This window comes from Petromyzon marinus, chromosome 33, assembly GCF_048934315.1.
Source record: "Petromyzon marinus isolate PM22_M1 ecotype Great Lakes invasive population chromosome 33, UKy_Petmar_22M1.pri1.0, whole genome shotgun sequence".
NCBI classification, from domain to species: domain Eukaryota; kingdom Metazoa; phylum Chordata; class Hyperoartia; order Petromyzontiformes; family Petromyzontidae; genus Petromyzon; species Petromyzon marinus.
In genome coordinates, this window is record NC_133699.1 from 6577194 (window position 1) to 6603737 (window position 26544).

The 26544-nt window shown below is 45.4% G+C and overlaps 1 protein-coding gene and 1 long non-coding RNA gene across 2 annotated transcripts in view; both read left to right on the plus strand.

The window, feature by feature from the left end:
• Window positions 1–19015, plus strand: part of LOC142929670 (exosome complex exonuclease RRP44-like) — a 42964-nt gene extending 23949 nt beyond the window's left edge. The window contains exons 2-5 of the mRNA XM_076071375.1: window positions 14931–15001; window positions 15652–15816; window positions 17134–17292; window positions 18896–19015. Coding sequence (XP_075927490.1) covers window positions 14931–15001; window positions 15652–15816; window positions 17134–17292; window positions 18896–19015 — 515 coding nt within the window. The remainder of the gene's footprint in view (window positions 1–14930; window positions 15002–15651; window positions 15817–17133; window positions 17293–18895) is intronic.
• A 4582-nt stretch (window positions 19016–23597) lies between these two features.
• On the plus strand, window positions 23598–25251 carry LOC142929696 (uncharacterized). The gene is made up of 3 exons (XR_012945852.1): window positions 23598–23784; window positions 24449–24513; window positions 25166–25251. It is a non-coding gene; the product is annotated as an uncharacterized LOC142929696 (long non-coding RNA).
• Window positions 25252–26544: the final 1293 nt, after the last annotated feature.

The following is a 26544-nucleotide window of genomic DNA, read 5'->3' on the forward strand; positions in this document are numbered from 1 at the left end:
GTAGACATCAGTGTCACATGTAATGCTTCCGGTTTAGTTTGAAGGCATCGGGGGGGGGGGCCACGCACCCCCTATGGACGGCCCTGGTCAAAGCACACGGCAGCGCGGAGCACGCGCGTCACGCGCACGGGCCACGTGCGTCACGGGTACGTGACATCTACAAGGCAAGCACCTGCATCGCGTGGTCATCACTTGTAAGGCATGCCCTTTGTGCATGGGACGTGCGTAGTGTGTGCAACACGTGGCACATGTATGTCACACATGCACATCGCAATGTGATGTCATGTGTACGTGGACATTTGAATCGCATGTAGCTGTCTGGTGGGCAGGACGGATCTACGCGTGGGCAAGTAAGGGGGTGGCTGAGTAAGACTGATACGGAGACACGTCAAGCCACACACTCACCACACACTCACCGGCACACTCACACACACCACATTCACCACACACTCACTTACCGGCACACTCGCACACTGGCACTCACTGCACACTCACACACCGCACACTCACCACGCACTCACTTACCGGCACACTGGCTGCACACTCACACACCGCTCTCACCACGCACTCACTTACCGGCACACTGACTGCACATTGACACACACTCACCGCACATTCACCGCACACTCACCACGCACTCACTTACCGGCACACTGACTGCACTTTCACACACACCGAACACTCACCACGCACTCACTTACCGGCACTCTGACTGCACATTCACCCACACTCACCGCACACTCACCGCACACTCACCACGCACTCACTTACCGGCACTCTGACTGCACATTCACACACCCTCACTGCACACTCACCACGCACTCACTTACCGGCACACTGACTGCACTTTCACACACACCGCACTCACACCGCATTCACACACACTCACACACACACCGCACTCATTCACTCACACACACTCACTCACACACACTCACACACATTTACACACACTCACCGCACACTCACACACACTCACTTACACACACCGCACACACTCACACTCACCGGCACACTCGTGTGCAAGCACACTAGTGAGCTTCCACAAAATGTTCTGCACATTAGTGAGGCCACACACCAAAGAGCACACACCAGCAGGTTTACACATCAGTGAGCTTACACACTAGTGTGCACACACACAGTCGTAAGCTTACAGATTAGATAGCTTACACACCAGCTCACCAGTGAGGTGAGCTACACACTGGTGAGTTAACACACCCACCTGTTTGCGTGCGCAAAGCTCTTAACCCTAAAACTAATATATCCCAAATGTCATGGCTAAAGTTATTTTACATACGCACGTGCATACACACGCACGTGCATACACGCATGCACATATGAAGGCATGCATGCACACATACGTGCACACAAACACACATGCACGCACATGTTTAAACATATACAATTCCATGGCGTTGGACTTGAGACTCCCAGAAGTGGAATCAGGACTCCTGAGTGTGCGATATAGCTTAGTGGGCCTTACTTGGTAAAATTGAAATAATTAATTTAGTTTCAGGATGTAGGGTTCTGAAGATATTTCATCTTTCAGTCCTTTCTGACCGTTTGAGTGTGGGTGAGTGAGTGACAACTACTTATGCATTTTTTTTAATTACAAATACAAGCATTTCCAGCTATTGACATGAAATGTATTAACTCTGGAAGATGATGGTGATACAGGTGGTGGGTAGCGGTAGTGTAGCGTTTAGCACGCTGCGCTATGAACCCGGCGACCCGAGTTAAATTCTCGCTCATGCCCAACGCAGGTAACGACTCTCTGAACCGGTCATGGGCCTCCCCTAGGTCGACTCAGCCTCAAATGAGTACCTGGTGTGGTGTAAACATCACTACTGGGGAGACAAAGGCGGCCGGGCGTGGCGTTGGCCACCCACCCCTCTTGTGCCATGCTGGCCTTCACAGGTACTCGCTAACAGCACTTGCCCCAACAGTCTATTCGGGCTATAAGGGGGTCTTTGCTTTGGTGGTGATGATACAGATGGTGATTGATTATACAGATGGTTGGGATGATGATAATGCTACATTTGGTGATGATGGTGGTGATGATGGTACTGTAAGAGTGGTCCTTGAAGATATTTACTGTGTAATATTAAGACACACTAATATAAAATGTAATCATTAAAGCACAATATATAACATTTGTAATTTCTGTTGAAAGCATGTGCTTATAATGGTCACATGTATTTGTACGTGGTTGTGCATGAATGCACGTGTTTTTTATTTTCTGTATTAGGTGCTTGACGACAGCACTTGGCCCAACATTCTATATTGGTTGTACAGCAAATCTTTGTGTTTTGATTTGCGAATGTTCCATTCACGAAATTTAGTGAAAACGAAATTGACAAATTAAGGATACTTTTCGACTTACGAAATAGAATTTCAGCGGAAACAATATATCACATGGCACGCGCCATGAGATCATCAAGCAAGAAGCTGTCATCCATCCACGACAGTGTCACGGTATCCCCATAGTGCAAAAGTAACGCCTCGTCACCTCTCCAGTCACTCCAACATGCAGATCTTTTGGTGAGTTCCTTGAAGATGTTAATTATTTTTGTCTTAAATTGATTGTTATTCAACCGTTATAATATTTGTTCTTAATTATTTTTTGTATTGTGAAATATTGGTGTATATTTTGGGTTTAGGAGCATAGCAGAAATGACTGTCTGAAACACATCGCAAGTTTTTCGTATTCAATTAATGGGAAAAGCCATTCCGATTTACGATATTTTGTTTTGCGTGTATTTTCAGAAGAACGCATTCCTTTCGTAAATAGAGGCATACATGTACAGGAATCCATTGCCAACCACGAATTTACCAACCACGAGATTTTAGTAAACACGGATTGACTACTGGACACCTGTTTACTAAACACGAGCATCTCGCTTTGAGTATTCGCGAGTTGCGCCGAGTCGTGAAATCAAAACAACACGATGTACCTTATGGGGGGGGGGGGGGGGTTCTTGTATTTGTTCTTGTATTTGTACGAGCTGTTGTTTGTTTATGTTACCGATGTTTACGGGGAGCGTTAGTGCAGCGGGTTAGCGAGGTGTACTATGAAGCCATAAATCCTGGTATAATTCCTGCTCATGGCCAACACCAGTGGCAATTATCTGAACCATTCCTGGACCTACCCTCGGCCTCAAATGAGTACTTGGTGCATTGTGAAAACATCAGCACTGGCAGAGACAAACCCCATATGCTGTGCTGGCCTGCATAAGTGCTCATAACGGCACTTACCCAACAGTCTGTTACATGGGGGGATCTTAGTCTTGGCGTGTATGTGAGAGTTTGTGGACTTTGCATGTTCTTCCCCTGTTGTAATCTCAGCTCGTTACCTGTATCAAAGACATCTGGGAGCCAGAAATCTTTCTGATTGAGAGGGGGTCAAATACTTATTTCCCTCATTAAAATGCAAATCAATTTAATAACATTTTTGACATGCGTTTTTCTGGATTTTTTTGTTGTTATTCTGTCTCTCACTGTTCAAATAAACCTACCATTAAAATTATAGACTGATCATTTCTTTGTCAGTGGGCAAACGTACAAAATCAGCAGGGGATCGAATTCTTTTTTCCCTCATTGTATGTGAGGAGTCTTGTGGGTCGCAACAGCACGTACAGCTGGAAGTAGGACATTCCAGACTAAGAGGGTTCATAATGGCCTTGTCAACGAGACTGAACCAGCCAGCACAACTCACTGCCAATAACACATCACGTAATTCACCCTTAAGCAATTGTTCAATCAATTAATTGAATCACTACAATTAAAATCAAAGAATATCCCAGAACAAACACTTCGCACTCTCCTCCGTCAGCCACCTGCATCCACAATAGAAACGCATCAGTCCAGCAGTGGATAAAACCTGGTGTGGGAGGTATGGGGGGGGCGGCTTACACTTGCGGTGGACAGCAGGGGGGTGGCTGCATGCAGTAGCCATCGCAGATCAAGCGGTAGAACTTGTCATCGACTGCCATGCGCCAGGGTAAGGGGCCTCTCCTACACCCACCACACATCACACACCGAGCGGCACACACGTCACACCAAGGAGCACGCACATCACACACCGAGCAGGTTGCACAGGGCTCCTTTATCAAGACAAACGTGGAGCAGATTACAACTACAACTCTACGCCTGTCACAATGCCCCCCTCTCCCCCCCCCCCCCCCAGTTTATGGGGGGGCGCGGGCCTCACTCCCCCCTTCGCATCAGCCCCTACTAATAAATGGTCCGGTTGCATTGTGAATGCACCACTCGAATGACGTGCAGTCCCGTGGCGCACTGTAACGGGCTCGTGATTTACTCACTAAAATTCAACGTAAAAAAATAAAAACGATCCCAAGACATTTAAAATAAAGTATGGCCATCGTGTGTCAGCATCACAGGCGAAAATTGGCATGTAAAAATAAACTTCACTGCGACTCACTCAATTGGGATTGCTCGCAGCAAACAGCACTTGACCTGCTTACAGGTTAGGTGCTGAATAACCGTGTGTCACACAGAGAACAGTTGCCACTGAGGGTGCCCTTTTCAAATGCTTGAGATGTGATTATCGCGTGTAAATGTGCACACTAAAATAACGAAAAAATTCTAAGCGAACTATTATCGTTTCAGGTGGCAGGGTGGTGCAGCGGTGATCTTTGACCCTCGCAACAAGAAGGGCCTTGGTTAATTATCCGACTGGCACTTTGCGGAGTTTTCTATGTTCTCCCCTTTGTTCTCTATGGGTTATCCAGTTTGCTCACATAGCTAGAAAACACACAATCACAATGTAACTGGGTATTGGCCAAGCATCCCAATGCTAAAGTTACCTGGAAATTACTTCATTGGGATGACACTTGGCAGCAGAGCCAGATGATGGCATTGCTGGGGCCCTATGCCATTGTTAAGCTTAAGAGGCCCCTTCTATGAATGCCTGTATATTTTTGTCAGCAGAATGAAAATAACTGCTTTGGAGAGTCTTTTTTTCTCACCGATCTTAATTTTTTTAAACAATTATGTTAAAACTCGAAACATCGTGTCCATTTCTTGTTTCGTATTTAGAGACCCCCCCCCCCTCTCTTAATGCGAGGCCCTAAGCTGTAAGTGTAGCCGGTGTGAGCTCGCCTGTGATGAATCACACGTATAATTGTGCACTCTTATTTTCTATGGGTGGCCAGGAGAATTTATTATTATTTAAGTGAATGCAATGGTGATCAGGGGATTGGATCCAGAGCCCCACGTACACAGTAGAGTACAAGGGAACGCCCACAATACAGATTTGAGCTGACCTCCGGATTGAGAAATTGACTGGCGGTGTTGTGACGTACAAGGTGTTTCTGATCGCTATTGCGACCGTCCTGTCCCGACGGGAGGAGAGAGGACAGGGTGGACCGGCTGCATGAGCTTACTCTCCGGCACTGCACAGCACAACATCGCCTCCCTACTGCAAAAATACCCGGCAGGACCCTCCTGAAAATAAAAGTCTTCGGAATCAGTGAGGCCTGTCCTTGGGAGGACAGGCGTAGTCTTGGTCGTCACAAGCGAACATTTGTTTCTCCACATTAATTTGTATCCCCGGGTTACCATCAGGGCTGGGCGCTGCAAGCTTAGCTTCTGAGATCTGATGAGACTGGTAGCCGTTTTGTAAAAGGTAATTTCGGCATCTGGAGCCCAAGCATGCAACAACTCTATGCAACTTCTTGGTTCTTTTGGTAAAGTCACGTAGAATGGAAATAAAATAATAAAAATAAAACATAATAAAAAATTAAATTCTCACGACGTTTCGGCCACAACACAAGTAGTCTTCTTCAGGTGAAGGAACAGAACTCTAGGATGACAGCGCTTCAATAACTGCTGCTAAGATTCGCAGCGTCTTTTAAGCTAGGTGGGAGAGGTAAAGCGCCTTGACAAAGGAGTTTACATATCAAACAGGATAATTTAGCATTGAAATAGCTGTGTTAAAGTGTTGGATCAGCAGGGTGTTAAAGTCAGAAATTAGCATGTAACTGGGAGATTAGCATGATGTTAATGTGAGCGATTAGCATGCGACTGGTCACGGAAATAGCTATGTTAAGTCAAAGTTTCCATCTCAACAGAGGCATTTAGTATATGGACGCTAAAGGACTGCAACTACCCAACTATTATACAATTAACCGATGTGAAAAAAACTAAGTATAAACAACATCAATATAATAAATGTACTCAATATGTTCTTCAATACGTTGAGCTATAAACATAAAGTAACTGAGTATACACTACACTATATAATGAATACCATATAGTAAACGAATTAATAAAACTAAAATATAAACTACATCAATGTTATCAATAAACTCTATATACTCTCCAATCAGCTGAGCTACTAACAATAAGTCATTATACATTACAATGCCCTATGGCGAAAAAATGGGTGGCGGTTTTTTCCTTCTTTCCAACGTTAGCACCACGGATAGCGACGAGCCTCGTTCAGACGGACGAGTCCATCCATGCTCGGAACGGAGGAGGGGGGAGAAACAGCCACGATGCGCTGCTCTGTCCTGTGTTGCGTTACAACCATGCCATAAACTAGACTACTATACATTGTAATGTTATACTTTCCAATCTAAACTACATTGTATAATATCGTATACGCAGCCCAATGTAAGCTCTAACATTATGCATTATATTGATATGTCTTCAACTAAACTTTTTCCTACATTACATTACTATACACCGTAATATACACTACCATAGACAAACCCACCCTTGAATTACACAATGCGTTACTTTACACTACCCTATACTTTAGACTGTAAAATGTTAGACTTGTAATATTACACTATGTATTATTCTACCAACCCTACTGTATACCACACTGCTGTATATTCACAATACAATTACGATACTATATATTGCCTTATGAATTATGTTAAACTTTACAATGTTATACTATTTATTATATAACATGCTATAAACCATACCATTGACCGTCGTGTGAAGAGGCAGTGCCAGCGAATGGACTGCAGTCTGAATGTCACCATAAAATACAATCAATTAAAAACTGAAATTGTTTATAACGTCTTTCCAATGAAATTTTGATTTAAAGCTTTCGTGACTGCAGTAATTCATATGCTTAGTTCTTTCGGTAAAGTCACGTTGAAGGGAAACAACAAAATAATAAAATATATAAAACAATAAAAATTCTCACGATGTTTCGACCATAACACAAACCAATTCCTCGACCACATCAATTCCATACACCCAGCCATCAGATTCACCATGGAGGTCGAAAAAGATGGCAAGCTACCCTTTTTGGATGTCCTAATTAAAAGGAGACCTTATGGTTCAATGAGCCACTCTGTTGACAGGAAAGCTACGCATACGAATGCTTACTTAAAACCGGATTCCCACCACCATTCATGCCAGAAGAACTCCCTCATCAAGACTCTATACCATAGAGCCCAATGCATTTCCGACCAGGAACACATTGCCAGTGAACTTAAGCACGTACACCAAGCTCTCAAGGCTAATGGTTACTCCGACTACACAATCCGCAAAGCCATCACTCCAGCCATGAAGAAGGATCCTCTTGAGGAGCCATTCAAAACCATCACCTTACCCTACATTGCGGGGGTCACAAAAAAGATCTCCAAAATCCTGAATAAACACAAGATCCAGGTCCGATTCAACACAGTACATAAAATCCGTGATCTGGTTCCGTCTGTAAAAGATGTGGTTCCAGACATACAGTACCCGGGCGTCTACAAACTAAGTTGCCTCTGTGGTAGCAGTTACATTGGAGAAACCAAACGACATATCTGGGACCGCATCCGTGAACATAAAGCAGACTTGAAACACGGTAGGACGAGCACCTCAGCCGTGGCAGATCACTTATAATTCAGTGGGCTCACATGACATTGACTTCTCCAAGACGGACGTTCTCTGCAAGCCATCCGGCTACCATGAGAGATTCGTTCATGAGGCCATCCACATATACAAACACAGAAACAATTTCAACCGAGAAGATGGATTCTGGCTTAGTAACCATTGGAAAGACGTTATAAACCATTTTGGTACTTAATTGATTGTATTTTATGGTGACTTTCAGATCGCAGTCCATTCGCTGCCACTGCCTCTTAATACCTTTCACACGACGGTCAATGGTATGGTTTATAGCAGGGGTGTCCAAACTTTTTTTCCCGAGGGCCACATACAGAAAAATATACGAAGGATTGGGCCACTCACTAGACGTGAGGTATACTGCCTCACTTCTCATGCACTAATATTGTCAAAATCAATCAAATGCAGGTAAATTACGTTTGATTATTGAACATGTTTGAAGAAAAAAAGCCTCCATCATAGCTCTTCATTAGTAGATATTAATTTTATTTTTTACAAAAAGGTTGGCAGGTAATTCTCTCAGTGACAGCCTCAGATTGGTTCTTAGGGTGCTGATCCCCCTTCATTGTCCATATGAAGGGAGAGACAAGAAGACAAATAGGGGATGTGGATATTTCAACCTTATTACACAAATAAATTATTGGGCTTGTTAACACATCAACTAACGTTTGTTAAAACAATTGTCATCAACTTTAATTGACTGAATTTATAAAGTAATTGGGCTTATTAACAAATGAAAACGGTGTGTATATTTTTAACTCACCTGTAATGGGAATAATGTTACGCTCAGTGGGAGCAGTGCTGCTGCACTTTGGTCTGAAGGATAGCTGGCAGGTCAGGAGTAAGTTTGGTGGTTGAGATGCGAAGGACATCACGGAGATGGCTGTCGGTCGTTCTGGTTCTCAGCCTGCTTTTGTTCAGCGTTAACAGAGAGAATGTCTGCTCACTTATGTATGTTGAGCCGAACAGACTCATCATTCGTTTTGCATGGCGTCTCGTCGGAGGAAACTTGGCCTTTTCCAAACTCCGGTAGAAGTCAGGTAGGGAGAGAAGCTTATGCTGATTCTTCAGAGAATCATCGCACTGAATTTCGATCAGTTCTAATTGCAGACTCTCCTCCACTTCTTTTGCATCCATTGAAAACGGAGCCGCAAACAGTGTGATTTCCTTCTCAATGACAGCAAAATCTTGGAAGCGCTGACTGAATTCTGTCATGAGAGATGTGATCACAGACACATATTCTCCCATTTTTGCAGAGAGCTTGGCATTTGGAAATGCGCATTGATTTCGGTCAGCGTGGGGAAGTGCGCTACATTTAAGTTGCGCAGTTGTGACTCGAAGAGACGGAGCTTCGCACGGAATGCTTTCATGTGCACATACAGCTGTGGTACCAGCTGCTCTTTGCCTTGTAGTCTCGTGAGATCAACTAAAAAAGCCAGGCCTGCCAACCATAAAGGGTCACTGATCTCATGGAGAGGTCTGCCCTTTTCTTTCAAAAACTTGTCGATATTTGATCTCAGGGAATAAAACCACTGCAGCACGGAGCCGCGACTGAGCCAGCGCACTTGGGAATGGTAGAGTAGGTCCCCGTATTCAGCATCGACATCAGAGAGGAACGCTTGCAATTCTCTGTGGTAAAGCCCTCGGGCCATAATTTTTGACATTTTTCACAACTGTGTTCATCACATCGCCAAGCTGGATTATCTTGGCACAGAGGGCTTCTTGGTAGATGATACAGTGCATTTTAACAGTCTCACCTCCGCTCTCCTGCACCTTAGCACTCACCATAGAAGCCATTCCTTTGCGCTCGCCTGTCATTGCTGGAGCCCCATCCATTGTAATTCCACACAGCTTGTCCCATTTAAGTCCAGCCTGGTTAATTGAATCTGGCACAGCTTCAAAACATATCCTTCCCAGTTGTTGTCCCCTTTAGACTCCGAAGATCAAGCAGTTCCTCCGTAATGCAAAAATTCTCATCAACTCCCCGCAAAAAAATTAACAGCCGTGCAGTGTCCGTGGCATCTGTGCTCTCATCACATGCAATCGAGTAAAAATCGAAAGCACAAGCTTTATCTGACACTTGCTGTTTTAAGTTAGCCGACAAGTCTTCAATTCGCCGCACAACCTTATTTCTGGACATACTAACATCGTTAAAATCCTGCATTTTCTCCAGGCACATTCCCACGACTTTAGTGAGGCACTGTTTGATGAAGTCACCGTCTGAGAAAGGTTTCCCGTGTAGGGCAATGAGTTGAGCTACTTCATTGCTGGCTATTGTTGCATTTTCTTGAGCTTTGTTAGCACGGAAAAAAAACCCTGCTGCTGCGTTAGCAGGCTAGCTTGCCATTTGCTTTACCTTCTCTCTCCGCTCGGCGCCAGTGTAGGACGTGAAGGTCTGATGTTTCGTTTCATAATGCCGTCGTACATTGTACTCTTTCATCACGGCAACACTCTCATTACAAATCAAACAAACACACTTCCCCTTGGTTTCTATGAAAAAACATTCCATTTTTCCACCGAGTCTGAAATTTTCTGCACTCGCTTGCAATCTTGCGTCTCTTCGGTTCCGGCATTTCTGGTGACCCTGAGCAAATGTTTTCTTCGATTGCTTGCTTTGTGGAGACGCTGCCTTGTTCAAGACAATAGCGCCATCTAGTGTTTAAATTAAGAAATGCAATACAGTGGGCCATAGTCCATTATATTTTTAAACTTTGATACGGGCCAATTAAAAATGGATGGCGGGCCGCATTTGGCCCGCGGGCCGTAGTTTGGACACCCCTGGTTTATAGCATGTTATATAATAATGAATAGTATAACATTGTAATGTTTAACATAATTCATAAGGCAATATATAGTATTGTAATTTTATAGTGAATATACAGCTGTGTGGTATACAGTAGGGTTGGTAGAATAATACATAGTGTAATATTACAAGTCTAATATTTTACAGTCTAAAGTATAGGGTAGTCTAAAGTAGCGCATTGTGTAATTCAAGGGTGGGTTTGTCTATGGTAGTGTATATTACGGTGTATAGTTGTGTAATGTAGGAAAAAGTTTATTTGGAGACATATCAATATAATGCATAATGTTAGAGCTTACATTGGGCTGTGTATACGATATTATACAATGTAGTTTAGATTGGAAGGTATAACATTACAATGTATAGTAGTCTAGTTTATGGCATGGTTGTAATGCAACACAGGACAGAGCAGCACATCGTGGCTGTTTCTCCCCCCTCCTCCGTTCCGAGCATGGATGGACTCGTCCGTCTGAACGAGGCTCGTCGCTCTCCGTGGTGCTAACGTTGGAAAGAAGGAAAAAACCGCCACCCATTTTTTTCGCCATATGGCATTGTAATGTATAACGACTTATTGTTAATAGCTCAGCTGATGGAGAGTATATAGAGTTTATTGATAACATTGATGTAGTTTTATTTTAGTTTTTAGTAGTTTACTATATGGTATTCATTAGATAGTGTAGTGTATTCCCAGTTACTTTATGTTTATAGCTCAATTTATTGAAGAATATATTGAGTACATTTATTATATTGATGAAGTTTCTACTTAGTTTTTTTTCACATCGGTTTATTGTATGATAGTTGGGTAGTTGCAGTCCTTTAGCGTCCATATACTAAATGCTTCTGTTGAGATGGAAACTTTGACTTTAACATAGCTATTTCCGTGACCAGTCACATGCTAATCCCTCACATTAACATCATGCTAATCTCCCAGTTACATGCTAATTTCTGACTTTAACACCCTGCTGATCCAACACTTTAACGCAGCTATTTAAATGCTAAATTATCCTGTTTGATATGTAAACTCCTTTGTCAAGGCACTTTACCTCTCCCACCTAGTTTAAACGACACTGCGAATCTTAGCAGCAGTCATTGAAGTGCTGTCGTCCCGACAGTTCTGTTCCTTCACCTGAAGAAGGCTACTTATGTTGTGGCCGAAACGTCGTGAAAATTTTATTTTTTATTACGTTTTTTTTTCCATTCTACGTTACTTTACCGAAAGAACCAAGAAGATGAATCCCTGCAGTCACGAAAGCTTTAAATCTGAACTTTACGCAATTAAAAATCATAGTGTAAGATAAGACTACAATCGTTGTCTGCTGTGAGGATCTTCTGTACTCAGGGCCCCGAATGTTTGTGGCAAGTGAAAGTTTGTCTCAGCAAAATATAAGATTTCTCACAGTAGCATACCGTATGACCACACGTCGCTCTGCACCTTGTAGAGCCCATGGAACATGCTTTCTGAAGACATCCACTTTACAGGCAGAGGCACCTAATGGACATGACCGCATGGCCACAAGCACAACAACAATACGTTCAGTAAATTCAGTTCAGGCCGATGCATCGCGATTCGTCATACGTTTTTTGCGTCAGGCCATATTCATCTGGCCAAATTAGCGTCATCTAGCCCTCCACTACCCTGAAGGGTTAAATGTGTAGTGACATCACGGGATGGCACTGTGTAGTGCCGGGCCTAGAGAGGCACGGCGTGCGGTGTATTGACATCGCGGATACCACTCTGGTGTGGGTGTAGTACCGGCCCTAGAGGGGCTCGGTCAGCGCTGATTGATCCCGCTGGATGGCATCACGCTTGGCGTGCAGTGCCAACCCAACAGGATAGGGTGTGGGAGTGCCGACCGTAGGAAACGGGTTACTAAATGCCATGGCACTCTGGTTGACCCGAGAGGACACGTGACCGGTTAAGTCTACAAAGGGGCCCCAAGTGGGGGCTAGGGGTGGTCACGTGGTTGGGGTCCAGATCCTGCTGCTCGATGATTCTAGAAGGTGGTCGTGGCCAAGGGCGGAGCCAGCCACGCCACAGAGAATATAAGCTGGGTCCCCCAGAGGGACCGGCGTTGTTGGTCATCCTGAAGAAACCTTTGTCTACGTCTACGTTCTACCGAGTCTCCAACACATGGACTGGGACCCGAGCTGTGGTCCTGTTCTGTCGTAGCTAGTCATGTTGTAATTAGTGTAGTTAGCCTGGTGGTCACCACCACAGGTTGTTATTCTGGGCCAGTTACCCCGTGTACCACATGGGGGGGGAGGAGGAAGGGGATTTGTGAAATTGCCCCATATTTTTAACTGTCGGCAGAGCAGGGAGATTGAATCCAATTGCCGACCTCTGGATTGCAAATCCAGGGTGGGAGAGCCATTGAACCACCGTGTGTGGCAGCACCCCCACTCTTTTTTTCTTAGGGGCTGTGCAAAATAAAATAAAAACATTGAGTACAATTAAAGTGATGGGCCTTCTATCCCGATGATGGTGATGACATTGGCGATACTGATAATGATGCTGATGATGCTAAGTAAGGTGAAGGACTCACATTGCCCTTCACCATGTAGTTGGGGTCAGTCTGGACGTCCCGTGCCAGCCCAAAGTCGCAAATCTTTGCGATGTGTCCATGCGTTACCAGCAATTTCCTCGCAGCCAGGTCGCGGTGGATGCACTAAAAAAAAGAAAAAAATTCCCTGTGTGGCCTTCAACCAACTTGGGGCAACTTCTGTGAAGGTCGGCCACGGTACACGACGGGGTGGGTGCCCAGCAACACGCCCGGCCGCCTTTGTCTCCCCAGTGTAGATGTTTACACACCGCACCAGGTACTCATTTGAGACTGAGTCCACCTGGGGAGGCCCAAGACCGGTTCAGATAATTGTCACTGATGTTGGCCGTGAGCGGGAATCTAACTCTGGCCGTTGGGTTCGTAGCACAGTGAACTAACCACTGAGCGACCACTCGCTACCCAGACAGCCATATTAAGGGCAACAAAGACGTGCACCACAGACACAGTCAAATACAAAGACACAGTTAAACACGCACAGTCACAGAGACACAGTTAAACATACTCTTTGGTTCTTTCGGTAAAGTAACATAGGTATAAAATAAAACAAATCACGACGTTTCGGGCGCTAAACCCTGTTTGTTTGGTATGCTTCTCTCTCTGTGTCCCCTGTTGTATCTGTGTTAGTTCCCCCCTACTTGTGTGTCTGTATATACATCTGGGGTTATGTGTTTCCTCTCGTAAATTTAGCTCTTCTGTACCTAATGATGGCTGCTTGTGTTGCAACCGAAACGTCGTACGCTATTATGTTATTTTATTATTTCTTATTTATACGTGACTTTACCGAAAAAAACAAAGAGTAATTCCTGCAGTCACAAAAGCTTCGAATCAAGTCTGAACCACCTCTACGGGGAGGTATGAGGTTTGTGTCTTTGTGTTGTCTCTGCTTGTGTATCTGCCTTTGTGTCTTGGCTTGGATTTGTGTCTCTGTGCTGTCTCTGCCTGTGTGTGGGCCTTGGTGTTTCCGAGTGTGTGCTGCTGCACCCCCTTTGCTCCATGCATACCTCATGCTAAATTGTCCCATTGTCTCTCAGCCTTACCTTCTCTGCCTATTTAAGGCGACTTCACTGTGTGCGTGTCTGTGCTGGTTCACTCTACTTGGATGTCTATGTGTGTGTGCGCGGTCTGTATTTTAAATTTCATACTTAACTTGCAATTTAGCAATCTTTGAAATAGCGTAATCAACCAGACTATGCGTTAATTGTGTTTTGACCGACCGTCTGTGTTGCTTTATATGGTTTCCAAATTTTGCTAAACCCTGTTTGTTTGGTATGCTTCTCTCTCTGTGTCCCCTGTTGTATCTGTGTTAGTTCCCCCCTACTTGTGTGTATGTATATACATCTGGGTTTATGTGTTTCCTCTCTCTCGTAAATTTAGCTCTTCTGTACCTGATGATGGCTGCTTGTGTTGCAACCGAAACGTCGTACGCTATTATGTTATTTTATTATTTCTTATTTATACGTGACTTTACCGAAAAAAAAACAAAGAGTAATTCCTGCAGTCACGAAAGCTTTGAATCAAGTCTGTAGTGCCTCTTGTTAAACAGTGCTTTAGTTAAACAGGAAAATTAATAAATCCAGCAGGCATGACTTGAAAAGTAACAAATTTACATTTTGGGTGGCACTCTAAATCGTCCGGTAAATCGTGTCGCCAATTATAATGTCTGCGTTTATCTGCGCGTGTCTGTGTACCCCCAGTGGAGGAATACGTGCGCAGCTTGCTGGACAACCCTGAGTTGATTGACCGTCTGGCACTGGCCTCGGAGCAGGTGAGACTCCGTATGCGTGCATCAGCTCTGCCCCCCCCCTCATATTTATGGTGCGGGCCTGTACCCTTGTCCGACCCCTCACTTCCGCGTTGCATCCAGCTGCCTCACTGAAGAAAGGGACACTTGCCTTGCGCTGAGTACGACGTTTCGCTGGTTGTAATTGCCAGGGAAACGATATACTCGATTTGTAAGTGTTGTGGGTTTACTCTCCAATACACTGGCGTGCTGCAGTAGTAACTAATTGACACGTTTTGTTTTACGTAGCAAACCTTACTAATTGGCTGTACCGGGTTAACTACACACATTTACGCGCTCTTACCCAAAAAACCTTTATTATGGATAATATTGGTCGCGAAAGAATACGTGTTAAACAGCTCCCTTTTAGAACGTCTCATCCTCACCAGCAATGGTCAATCAATCAAATAAATCCTAGATTTATAACGTGGAATATTTAGCAAAAAGCAGAGACGGAAGGGTGAAACTCTAGAGGTAGCTCTATGATATCTGCTTTTGTGGAACGTTCTCTAACACAGATGGCCGTACTGCTCTGAGATAAATCAGACTGGATCCTTCGTCTCGTTACGTGATGGCGGTTGCAAAATTGTTGTTGACGCGTGCATGTGCCGTGCGTGTGCTGTGTACGTGTGCAGGATGTGGTGGAGTCCCGGGTAATCTTCCCCGAACATCTCCCGCTGTCCCAGCTGCAGCAAGGTGTGCGCTCCGGCCGGTTTGTCCAGGGAACCTTCCTTGCGAGTCGTGAGAATTACCTGGAGGGGACTCTGAGGGTGCGAGGGGACGGTGACAGTGATAAAGAGGTACACGTTTCACAAGCCTGCGTCTGGAAGGAACAATGCTGTTCGATCGTATCTGTGTGAGTTTTAAAAACAAATTTATAATGAAGCAGTGGCATAGCGTTCTTGGCATGAGCAGTAGCTCTTAACCTTTACTGCAAGGCTGCAGTAAAGGTTAAGAGCTACTGGGCTAAAATATTTGTATTTTGAACGTCTTTTGCACCCTACGTAGGTGTCGTAGCCTGGCTCCTGCCGCCCCGGCCTGTGGGTCCTGGTGCAGTTGCACTGCCTGCACACTCGATAGCTACGCCACCACAACCACAGTATATACGTTATTGTGACTACTTTAATAATAGGGGTTTTCCCTTTTTCTGGCAACAAAACTGAAACCTTTTGCAAGGAATCATGTGTGCATTAACCACAATACTTGTGGTCAAAATGCAAACAAAAAACACACTATGATAATCCATGATAAGGCGATCTAACCCAAAAACCTTCATTATGAATAATATTGGTCGCGAAAGCCGACATGTTAAACACACTATGATAATATATGCATTGTCCTTGAGACTGATTGGTCCACACCAGGGACGGCTTTCTTTTGAGCCTCGACCCAATTGGTGCGAGACCAGAGGATGCCAAAAGGCATACGCATATATTGCAAATATTATCAGTGTGTTTTTCTTTGCATTTTGACCACAAGTATTGTGGTTAATGCACACATGATTCCTTGTAAAAGGTTTCAGTTTTGTTGCCAGAAAAAAGGGGAAAAACCCTATTATATTTTGGTACTGGCAAAGCAGGTCTAATGATGGTTGTGACTACTTTGTTAACAAAATGAATGGTCTATTTCCACGTCCAAAATGTAACGTTAAATAACAATTAGGTACATTGGCCCTTTGTTGGAGAAAAAACTCAGTCCAGAAATCGCCCTGCTTGAACATATGTTACTGAAAAACATTGGTTTCAGAAGATTGATAGGCTCATAGTCCTACATTTTAAATTGTTTATTCGTGGTATTAAAACTCTTGTACAGTAAAACCTTGGATTGCGAGCATAATTCGTTCCGGAAACGTGTTTGTAATCCAAAGCACTCGTATATCAAAGCACTCGTATATCAGTTGTGATCACGTGACGCTCGGCAGTACAAAGCTGCTCGTATTGCAAGACCCTCGCTCGTTTATCAAATTCATATTCATTAAAAATTTTGCTCGTCTTGTAAAACACTCGCAGACCAAGTTACTCGCAATCCAAGGTTTTACTGTATATGCTGCTCTCTAACAGCACTTGGCCCAGCGGTCTGTTCAGGCTATACGGGGGATCTTTTTTGTCTCCGTGCAGGTGTTGATCCAGGGGCTGCAGCATTTAAACCGCGCGATGCACGACGACATCGTGTGCGTGGAGATGTTCCCCGAGGAGCGCTGGGTTGCCCCCTCCTCGCTGGTCCTGCACGATGAGGGCGTCGCAGGGGACGTTGCAGAAGAGAATGAGGAGGATGTGGTGAGTGGAGCGTCAACACTGCTGAACCAAAATCAAACCCAGACACCTGCAGTGTGTGTGTCTCTCTCCCCGTGGTCGCATGGATTTTTCTCCAGGTCCTCCGGCTTTTCCCTCCACAGTTACAATCTGACATGCACTTAGAGTATTTGGCTGCTATCAATTTCAAATGTGATAAGATACTTCAATGAACGATCATTTGTGGCCAGGTCACTTAAAAAGAGCTATGTAGCTCTCAGGGTCCTTACCTGGTAAAGTTAAAATAGTTTATAGTTTTTAAATAGTTTTAATATAGTTTAAACAAAGAATAACAACAAAGACTCAACCACTTCAAGAGAGACCTTAAACATAATGAACACCGTGTGACCAGACAACAATCCACATTAGAGATGCTGTTAGCTTGATTTTGCGTTTATTAAATTACTTTACCTTACATTACTTCAAAATCAAGTCAGGAGTGCTAATCATTTCGTTCTTTTTTTGTATGTACGTAGGGGTTATTTGACCATACTTCGGTGCGGGTTGGTGAAGGGGGGGGGCATAGATCAGGAGCATAGAAGGACAGGACAACAGTTCATTTTGCTGTACTGCGCTCTGCTGCCAGCCATTTTGGCGCAGAGCCTATACCACCTGTTATGCATATCCAGGCTCAACACGGCGTCGCTTCCACGGTCTGAGATGGGTCACAGGGTGGCCTCTATATTGAAAAGTAATTTCTTTAGAACTGCTTTTTGTATTTAGATTGTTGTCCTTTCCGCGCACCTCCGATTAGCATGATTGGCTGTGTACGGTGCGAAATAAGTTCTACATGCATACATACCACAGTGACAAAATGCAAAACATAATAAAGTACAGCAATGAAGTTAATTGAAATTGGCACGAAAACACCCGTGGTTTATGAAAAGTCGACAATTTTTCACAAACATAAACAAGTGTTAGATATTAAATCGCATGTAGTGCAAGTTGGCTTGGGCAGATTATTTATAGACTGATCATTGCACAGTTATACTTATAAAAACGTTACGTAAACATTAAACACATATAGGGTGACTGATGTGCTAAGCAGGTAAGAGAAAATGTCAATCAGTGAAATCATAAAGAATCGAGAGATTAAGCATCAAATTGTGAATTAGATGGGAGGGTAACCTTTGTTGTAGATAATATTGGTCGCAAAAGCCTACGCGGTTTTTTTTTTAACGTGTGGTATCTGATGGGCGTGTTCCGGTTGATTCTATCAATTGCCAGAACTGTTTTAACTTATCAATATTTACGGAGGACTCCTCACTGTGATCTTTTGTCATTTTAACAAAGCGTCAGTCTCATTATTGACATTGATGAGACACAGCATGAAACCACATCCGCAGGTTAAGCGCTATTGTTTTGGATTGCTCCTTCCCCTTCAAGCCAAATTGTATTGTGTTACGCAGTGAGTTGGAAAAAAAATAGTTAATTCATTATTTCAGTGTGTGAGAGAGACGCTACTGTGGTGAGTGCTCATTTGAGTTTGCGTTGTCATCTCCCGGTGCTATCCCAGCTGCTGCTGCTGCTGTCGTCGCTCTTGCTTAGATTACGCAACACGATGTTTGTCCTTTGTTTTGGTCTCCAGCTGAAAGCCGAAAGTGGGAAGATGCGTCGGCCCACTGGCAAAGTGGTCGGCATCATCAAGCGGAACTCGAGGCCGCTGTGCGGCATCCTCATGCCCAGCCCAATCAAGGAGGTGGGCTGATCTGCATGTGTGTGTGTACGTGTGAGGAGCGGTGATGTAGCGGTTAGCGCGCTGCGCTACGAATTCTGGGACCCGAGTTGGATTATATTTATCGCTCATAACCAATAAACAGCAGCAAATGTCTGAACCTGTCTTGGGCCCTTCCCTAGGTCGACTCGGCCATAAATGAGTCTCTGATGTGGCATATAAACATCAGCGCTGTGGAGACAAAGGCGGTCGGGCATGGTGCTGGCCATACCCACCCCGTCGTTTGCCGTACCAGCTTGAATAGGTGTGTGCTGACGGCACTCGCCCAAACAGTTTGTTGAATGCCTTACTGGGGGCTCTTTGTGCGTGTTGCAGGCTACCCGCCACCTGTTCACGCCCGCGGACCGCCGCATGCCACGAGTGCGGGTGGAGACAAGACAAGCAGCGTCCCTGCAGGCCCACCGCATCGTGGTGGCCATCGATGGCTGGCTGCGACACTCCTGCTACCCGAACGTTCGACTGCACCGTGACGCCCCGCACGCCGTGACACCTCATCCGTCCGTCCCGTGGTCGGCATCGTCGGGCTCATCCTTCTGTCTCTTGACGCACGGCCACGCGGCTCTGTATGCAATACAGCCGTCGAACCCAAAACACGAACGGTGACACGGTGAATTGGAAGTCAGGGTGGATGAGCTGGCACCACTGTGATTTTTTTGTTTGAAAGCATGGCAAACTCACCTGTGATTCAACCTAGGTTATTAAGGTGTTGTAAGTTGATAGTCTCAGCCCAGTCACCAATAACTGCACCAAAAACGATATTAAATTTGGTCGTGCACTTCGATTGTTTAATTTCCATCTCTGAGAAAACTACTGCTTTTGACTGCCATGTGATGAACATTACTTTGATTGGCAGAGTGGTTGGAAAAGCACTGCTCCCCTACAATTTGGACCGCATTTCACTTCATTGGATCTTAGAAGTAGCTCTGTTATGTGTGCTCCTGTGGGTCGTCCTTGACCACGAAGGGTGGTATAGATTGCTTGTCTTGTGTGATACCATTAACACAATGAGAAAAAAATTTGGGGAAAAGCTAAATATATTGTTAAGATGGATTATTTGGGTTGTATCTTTGTTTAAACAGATGCCGGTTAATATTCTACATCATGAACGTTAGGTACAAGGTTGGCATTGTGGTTGTGCTTTTCATACCTATTTGCCACTGCACAACCGAGCGGCACCACGGCTGGCACGGTTTAGTAGGCTGCAGGTTGTTTATTCACTGCAAAAGCGGATCCATGCCATGAACGGTCAATGCTTTGAACAAGTCTAGGCACGTGCAGATGACGCTGTGGTGCCACGTCCCCGTGGTGTACCGACTGCCGTCACCCAATTAACGTGTCGCTAGCCCCGCCCCTGGCCCTGCTCGGCCCCCGGATAGATTTGAATGCCTTGTGGGGCCAGCATATCACGGTTTGGTTCCGGTTCGACACGGCAAAAAGCCAGTGGGTGACCACAGACACCTCGAGAGATCTGCGCCGTCTGGGTTCTAATGTATCATTGGAAAAGGGATACCGGTGACGATTGGCCACGTATGTGCATATGCATGTTGAACTTCTTCCGTACCATACGTAAACAACCGTGCTAATCGTCGGTGTGCTTGTGCAGGGCCATTTTGCGCGCTCTCTGGGCGAATGTGGGGATAAGGAGACGGAGACAGAGGTGCTGCTGCTGGAGCACGACGTGCCACACCAGCCCTTCAGCCAGGCCGTACTTGCATGCCTGTCCCCTCCCACGTTCAGCATCACAGCAGAGGTACGCATGAGACGTGTGACGATATGTCAATTCATCGATTGAGTTCAATTCTTACGCCTGCGGTGTGTTGGTGTGTTTGGTCGTGCATGTGAGAATCCTTTACTTCAATGTTCTTTATTACAAGGCCCACGGGCCACTCGTAGCCTCTGGGTGGCCTTTGGTGTGGCCCATGACGTGTGGCCCCCGACAATAGACAAATGCGAAAACACCCCCCATCGTGCTGTCAAACCTCAATAGTTTCAAGATGTTTGGCCTGCGTAGAATACCTTCTAGAGGGGCTCTCTGGAGCTCTCCCTCCAGTCGAGGTCCTTCCGCTGCACTGGCATGAACGAGAAGCCACGGGGCTCTACACCTTTACCGCAGACCGTATATAGAAAAGCCGTCGACCTGAAAGAAAGTCGATGGCTCGGACACATCATCGTAAGAAGAGAGGAAATTCACATCGGAGGAAGGAAGGCGACGGACTTATGGAAGCACCAGGGCGGAGACCCGAGAGGCAGGCCTCGAGAGATGCGGATCAAAGTGGTGAGCCAGGATGTGGAGGACTCTGCAGTAGCCGTGGAGATGGTCCAGTACAGAAATGAATGGAGCAAGGGGACTACAAACTTTTTTCCTATAACGCTGTACTTGCGTTCCTGAAGAACACCGAATTGTGGAAAAATCGCATAATAAATAATATAGGATAAAGCACAGTCCGCGATAACACGTGAGATGCGTACGCAGGCTTAACAAAGACTTTGGGTACGTGAGTAGCATCTAGAAGCATCCAGAAGCATCCCGCCTTGTGTGATGCTACACCGAGGCAACCGTACAACCGCTTATTCTGCCTCGCACAACGCAGTTCTGTTCACTCGATCGCCTTTTATCCAATTCGCATCCATGTTATGAAAAAAATGTGTTCCCTAATGCATTCATCGCATTATATCTAATTCACGATATGAAAACACACAGAGTTATAGGAGAACGGACTGTACTTTGAAAATATTCAGTCGCCTATTGAGAAGATAGAACGCCATTAGAATGAAGTTGGTTTACCCATGTATGGCTCACCCTGTGTTTTGTTTGTTGTAAGGCAGCGTTTTGTTGAACCTGGTGCTGTGTGTGTCCCGTACAAGGACCAGGCTGGCAGGGAGGACCTCCGTGCGTTGTCCATCTGCAGTGTGGATCCTCCAGGCTGCACAGACATCGACGATGCCCTACACTGCAAACCGCTCGACAATGGGAACACCGAGGTATTCATTTGGTGGTGGTAATCGTGGTCACGGTCGCGGTAATTCGTGCCTATTCCTTTCATGGTTTTGTCAATGCTAGCGGAGGTGACAAGGGGAGTTTAGTGGCACAATGATAAGTGCACTGCACATTCATCCTGTCAAGCTGGTTTAGTTCCAGTCATGGCTAACACCGGTACAGAGTGATATCTAAAAAAACTGCCCAAGTTCTCCCCTTCACCACATGCATTGACCATCGTAATAAAGCAAGGTCAAATGACAATCGCGACCCATTACGGCATGGAGAAGCCCTCATCCTGCAGTGGATTGACAAAGGGGTGGACAATATTCCTGTTATTAAGTTTCCAAACATTGTTGCCTTAGTGCCCGTATTCTTGGTCTCTGCTCGGCTCAGGACTGACTTCAACATGGCTCGGTTCTGGCTTGATCTGCTCCGTTGCCTCCAAAGAAGCATGAGTGGCTCAGCTGTGCCTTGGCTCAGGCTTAGCTCACGGAAATTCTGAGCGTGGCTGGGAGCATGCAGAGATATACGAGGAGGCACAAGAGACACAGAGGCTCAGGGCTGGAACCATGCTTAGAGGCAGCTCGGGTTTTAAGCGTTGCTTTGATGTGGATTATTGAGAATTATAATCATAATATTTATACTTGAGGAATCCGATGAGCTATAAAGCTATTTTTCACATGTCCAGCAGAGGCGGGTAAGAACGTTACAACAACAAACAGTACAAAAACATAATAGTAGTGCAAAGTACAAGAAAGATAAACAAATAACCCAAACACAAACAAATACAACGAAACCATCCCCATCCTACCAGGCAAAGCCCACTGAGGTATTGATTTATTTTTGATTAATGACCTGGCCACAAATGAATAGCTCAACAAAGTGGCCCATCATTTGGACATTTATAGCAGCCAAAATAATAGAAATAATCTCAATGCATGTTGCGCGAGAGCCAAGCCTGAGCCAAGCCATGGCTAAGACCCCACTGGCCTAAGTGTCCACGTCACTGGCCGAATGCCTGGTTCACAATGAATGCACCAGGTAGTAATGGGTGTGCATTTCATTTAACATTATTCTGCTTTGGTTGGAGTGGCTATGGTGGAGGTTATGCATGCATGTGGAGTGAGCGACTTCCGACAGACGTCTAGTAGAAGGCGTCTTATTTATTAAAAGCACACAGGGCGATACACTTCGTAACGCGGCTACACCTAGGCTGTACAAACACGCAGCCCATCTGCGTCCTGTGTAGCTACGCTGGCTGGTTAACGAGCGTAGCGGCGGAGACAGAGCTGCTCTTGCAGAAGAACCAGCCACGTGGTCGAAGACGAAGAGATGATGACGGTAGCGACGCAACCAGGACCCAGACCCCACGCTAACAGCCCCGAAGTTCTGATTCGGTGCTCTTTATATCTGCCTGGAGTGGCCAAGCTCCACCTCTGGCCACGCCCCCTTTCTAGAACCTTCTAGGCCCTTCGGGATGGTTCCCGGAGCTTCTCGACTGACTCCGCCGTTGACCTTTACCCCAGATACGCCCCTTCATAATAAGGCATTATGTAATGCAGCTATAACCTTAATTACCCTTACAGGCCGGCAGGTATCACCCTGTCATTACACATCCATGCATGTGAGGGTGGTGACGGTGTATTAATGTGTGTTCTAGGTTGGGGTACACATCGCCGATGTGAGCTACTTTATCCGGCCGGGGAATGCCTTGGATGAGGAGGCATCTCTGCGTGGTACCACAGTTTACCTGTGTGAGAAGGTGAGATGTGGATTTCTTCTTGCCACAATATCAAGTGTTTTACGACCTGCCGATTTCATCTTTTCATTCTTAACTTTACGACATGATGTAAAATATTATGATGTAACGATCATCGCGGTACCAGTTTCCCCACAACTGTAATTGTATTTGACATTTTCACCACATTTTTTTGTGTGCTTTTCAGTACTTCCCGTATGAATAACGATAACTTAAAAATGAATTAGAATAAAAAAATGTGCAACAACAATGCTAAATATATCTCATGATGTTTTAAACGAGTTGATTTTTGCGGATTTCTTATCATATGATGTACCGTGACATCATGAGCGGCAGGCTATCGGCGCAGTGGTAACACTCGTGCCTTGCAGCAAGGAGACGCTGGGTTTGATTACTCAACTCTTGTGCCTTTTTGCTTGCAGTTTTGTTTGTTCTCCCCCCTGTTAGTGAATGGGTTTCCTCTGGATTCATCAGATTTCCTCTAAATAAAACCCATACAATCTTTACTGGCATTCGCGAAAACATCTCCTTGCTGAACAGTTACCTGCAGGTGACTTAATCATGTGTGGGTTTGCTTGCAAAACACTCGTTGAGTTGGTGCATATGTATTTGCCAGATTGTGTTTATTGACAGATAAGTTGTTGCGTTTGTGTTTGTGCGCCTGCAGAGGATTGATATGGTGCCAGAGTTATTGAGCTCAAACCTGTGTTCCTTGAGATCCAACGTCGACCGGTGAGATGCACCAACAACTGTTAACTCGCGAGTGCGCACATTGCAACCCATACTCAGCAGCTAACGTGCGTTGTTGCCAGGTGCACATGTAATCCCATGATGCGTGGCACTGTTAAAGTGTCATTGTACAGATCCACACTAGCATGTGTACATACATAAGCAGCCAAACCAGGATGGCACAATGGTAACACGTGTCTCACAGCAAGAATGGCCTAGGATTGATGCCCAACTTGGTTGCCTTTCCATGTAGCTTTTGTATGTTCTCCCCCTATTTAGCATGGGTTGACTCCAGGTTATCAGGTTTCCTCTCATCGCTAACATAAACGTGTTATTACTACTATGATCCTTAACCAAGAAAAGCCTCACTGAATCTCATAACTTCGGTAGGGTACTGCAAAGCTTTTGTAGTCGAACAATGGTTGCTACATATATATTTCAGTTGAGTAATTTGTAACAACCCAAACCGGTATTTGGTCAAACATCCCACTGCTGAAAGAATGACTCGACTACCAAAAACTTGGCAAGACCCTCCTGAAAAAGAGTCTCGAGACTTTGCGAGGCTTTCCTGAGTGAACACCCTGCACCACTCCAATGACGACGACTCCGCCACTCGACGGTGAATGGCGACGGTGCATGTGCTGTGCGCGTGCAGGCTGGCGTTCTCGTGCATATGGGAGATGACTCCAAAGGCTGAGATCGTGAGCACACGTTTTACCAAGAGCATCATCAATTCCAAGGTGATTTCCCCCCCACAGACGTTCAGTTTTTGTAAAACTCTCGTTTGCTTTCACGTGTATTGTATCGGTGCCTTGCTATGTTAGTGCAGTTGAGGTTTCCGGATGGCTGAGAGGTCAGAGCGTTGAGCTTGCACCTCTGGGTTCACAAGTGTAGCGAGATGAACCGGGTTCACAAGTGGTAGTTTGTATGTTGAACTTCTTTTGCACCGTACGTAGCCAACTGTGCTAATCGGAGGTGCGAGGTAGGACATGAAAGTAGTGAGTTGATGGTCTCTGTCCAGTCAACAATCACTGCACAAAACACAGAACATACCAATTCGTCACGAGTACAGCACACCGGTGTGTTGTACCAGTGACGAATTGGCCACGTTCTGTTTATGTGACAACCCTTACTAGTCCTCTGTGGGGTGGTGGTGGGTTTAACGACATATTTATGTATTTACACAATCTAACCCAAAAAAACCTGTATTAATGATGATATTGGTCACAAAAGCCTACGTGTTAAACTCACTGCACAAAAGACCACCAAATTACATTGCACTAAATTTGGTTAAATTCCAGCTTTGAGAATTCAAAAAATATCAATTTTGCTGTCTTTGGGTGAGCGTAACCCTCAGTGGTCATCGGGAGCCACGTAGACATCTGTTGAGTTCTGGCTTGGGCTTGGATCAGGCGTGGGCATTGTGTAATTGCGAGGACCCCATGGTTCACCCGTGGTGTGTTCATCGTATCCCCGCAGGCGTCTCTGACATACGCAGAGGCTCAGCTAATGATGGACGACGCCGGGCGGAAGGACCCGGTCACCAGCAGCTTGCGTGGCCTCCACTCCCTGGCCAAGATCCTCAAGCAGAGGCGCATTCAAAACGGGTAACTCATTGTCAAGATCCTCATCCCCTCCACCGCCTCTGGAGTGCTGAGCAGTATTAATGGGTGCACCACATTTAGTCGATCGGCAGGTCGCCTGTGGCGCGGTAAAGTGTGGTTACTCCCGTGTCTTCTAAGACATCCGGCCAGCGTGGAAGAGTAGGCTAAAATACATTGAGAGGGACTGTAAAAGGGTGTATCTCTAGAGGGGCCTCCTCTTATGGGAGCCCCCTTCTTCCAGCAGTGGCTTGAGCAAGCAATTGCAAGGCTGCACCTGTAGCTTTTTTTGACCCCATGATGCATGAGGCTTGGGTGAATACCATGCACAAAGAAGTGTTACAGGATTCATACTCTTTGTTTTTTTCAGTAAAGTCACGTATGTAAAACTATGAAATAAAATAACAACTAAATTAAATAACGAAGTTTCGGG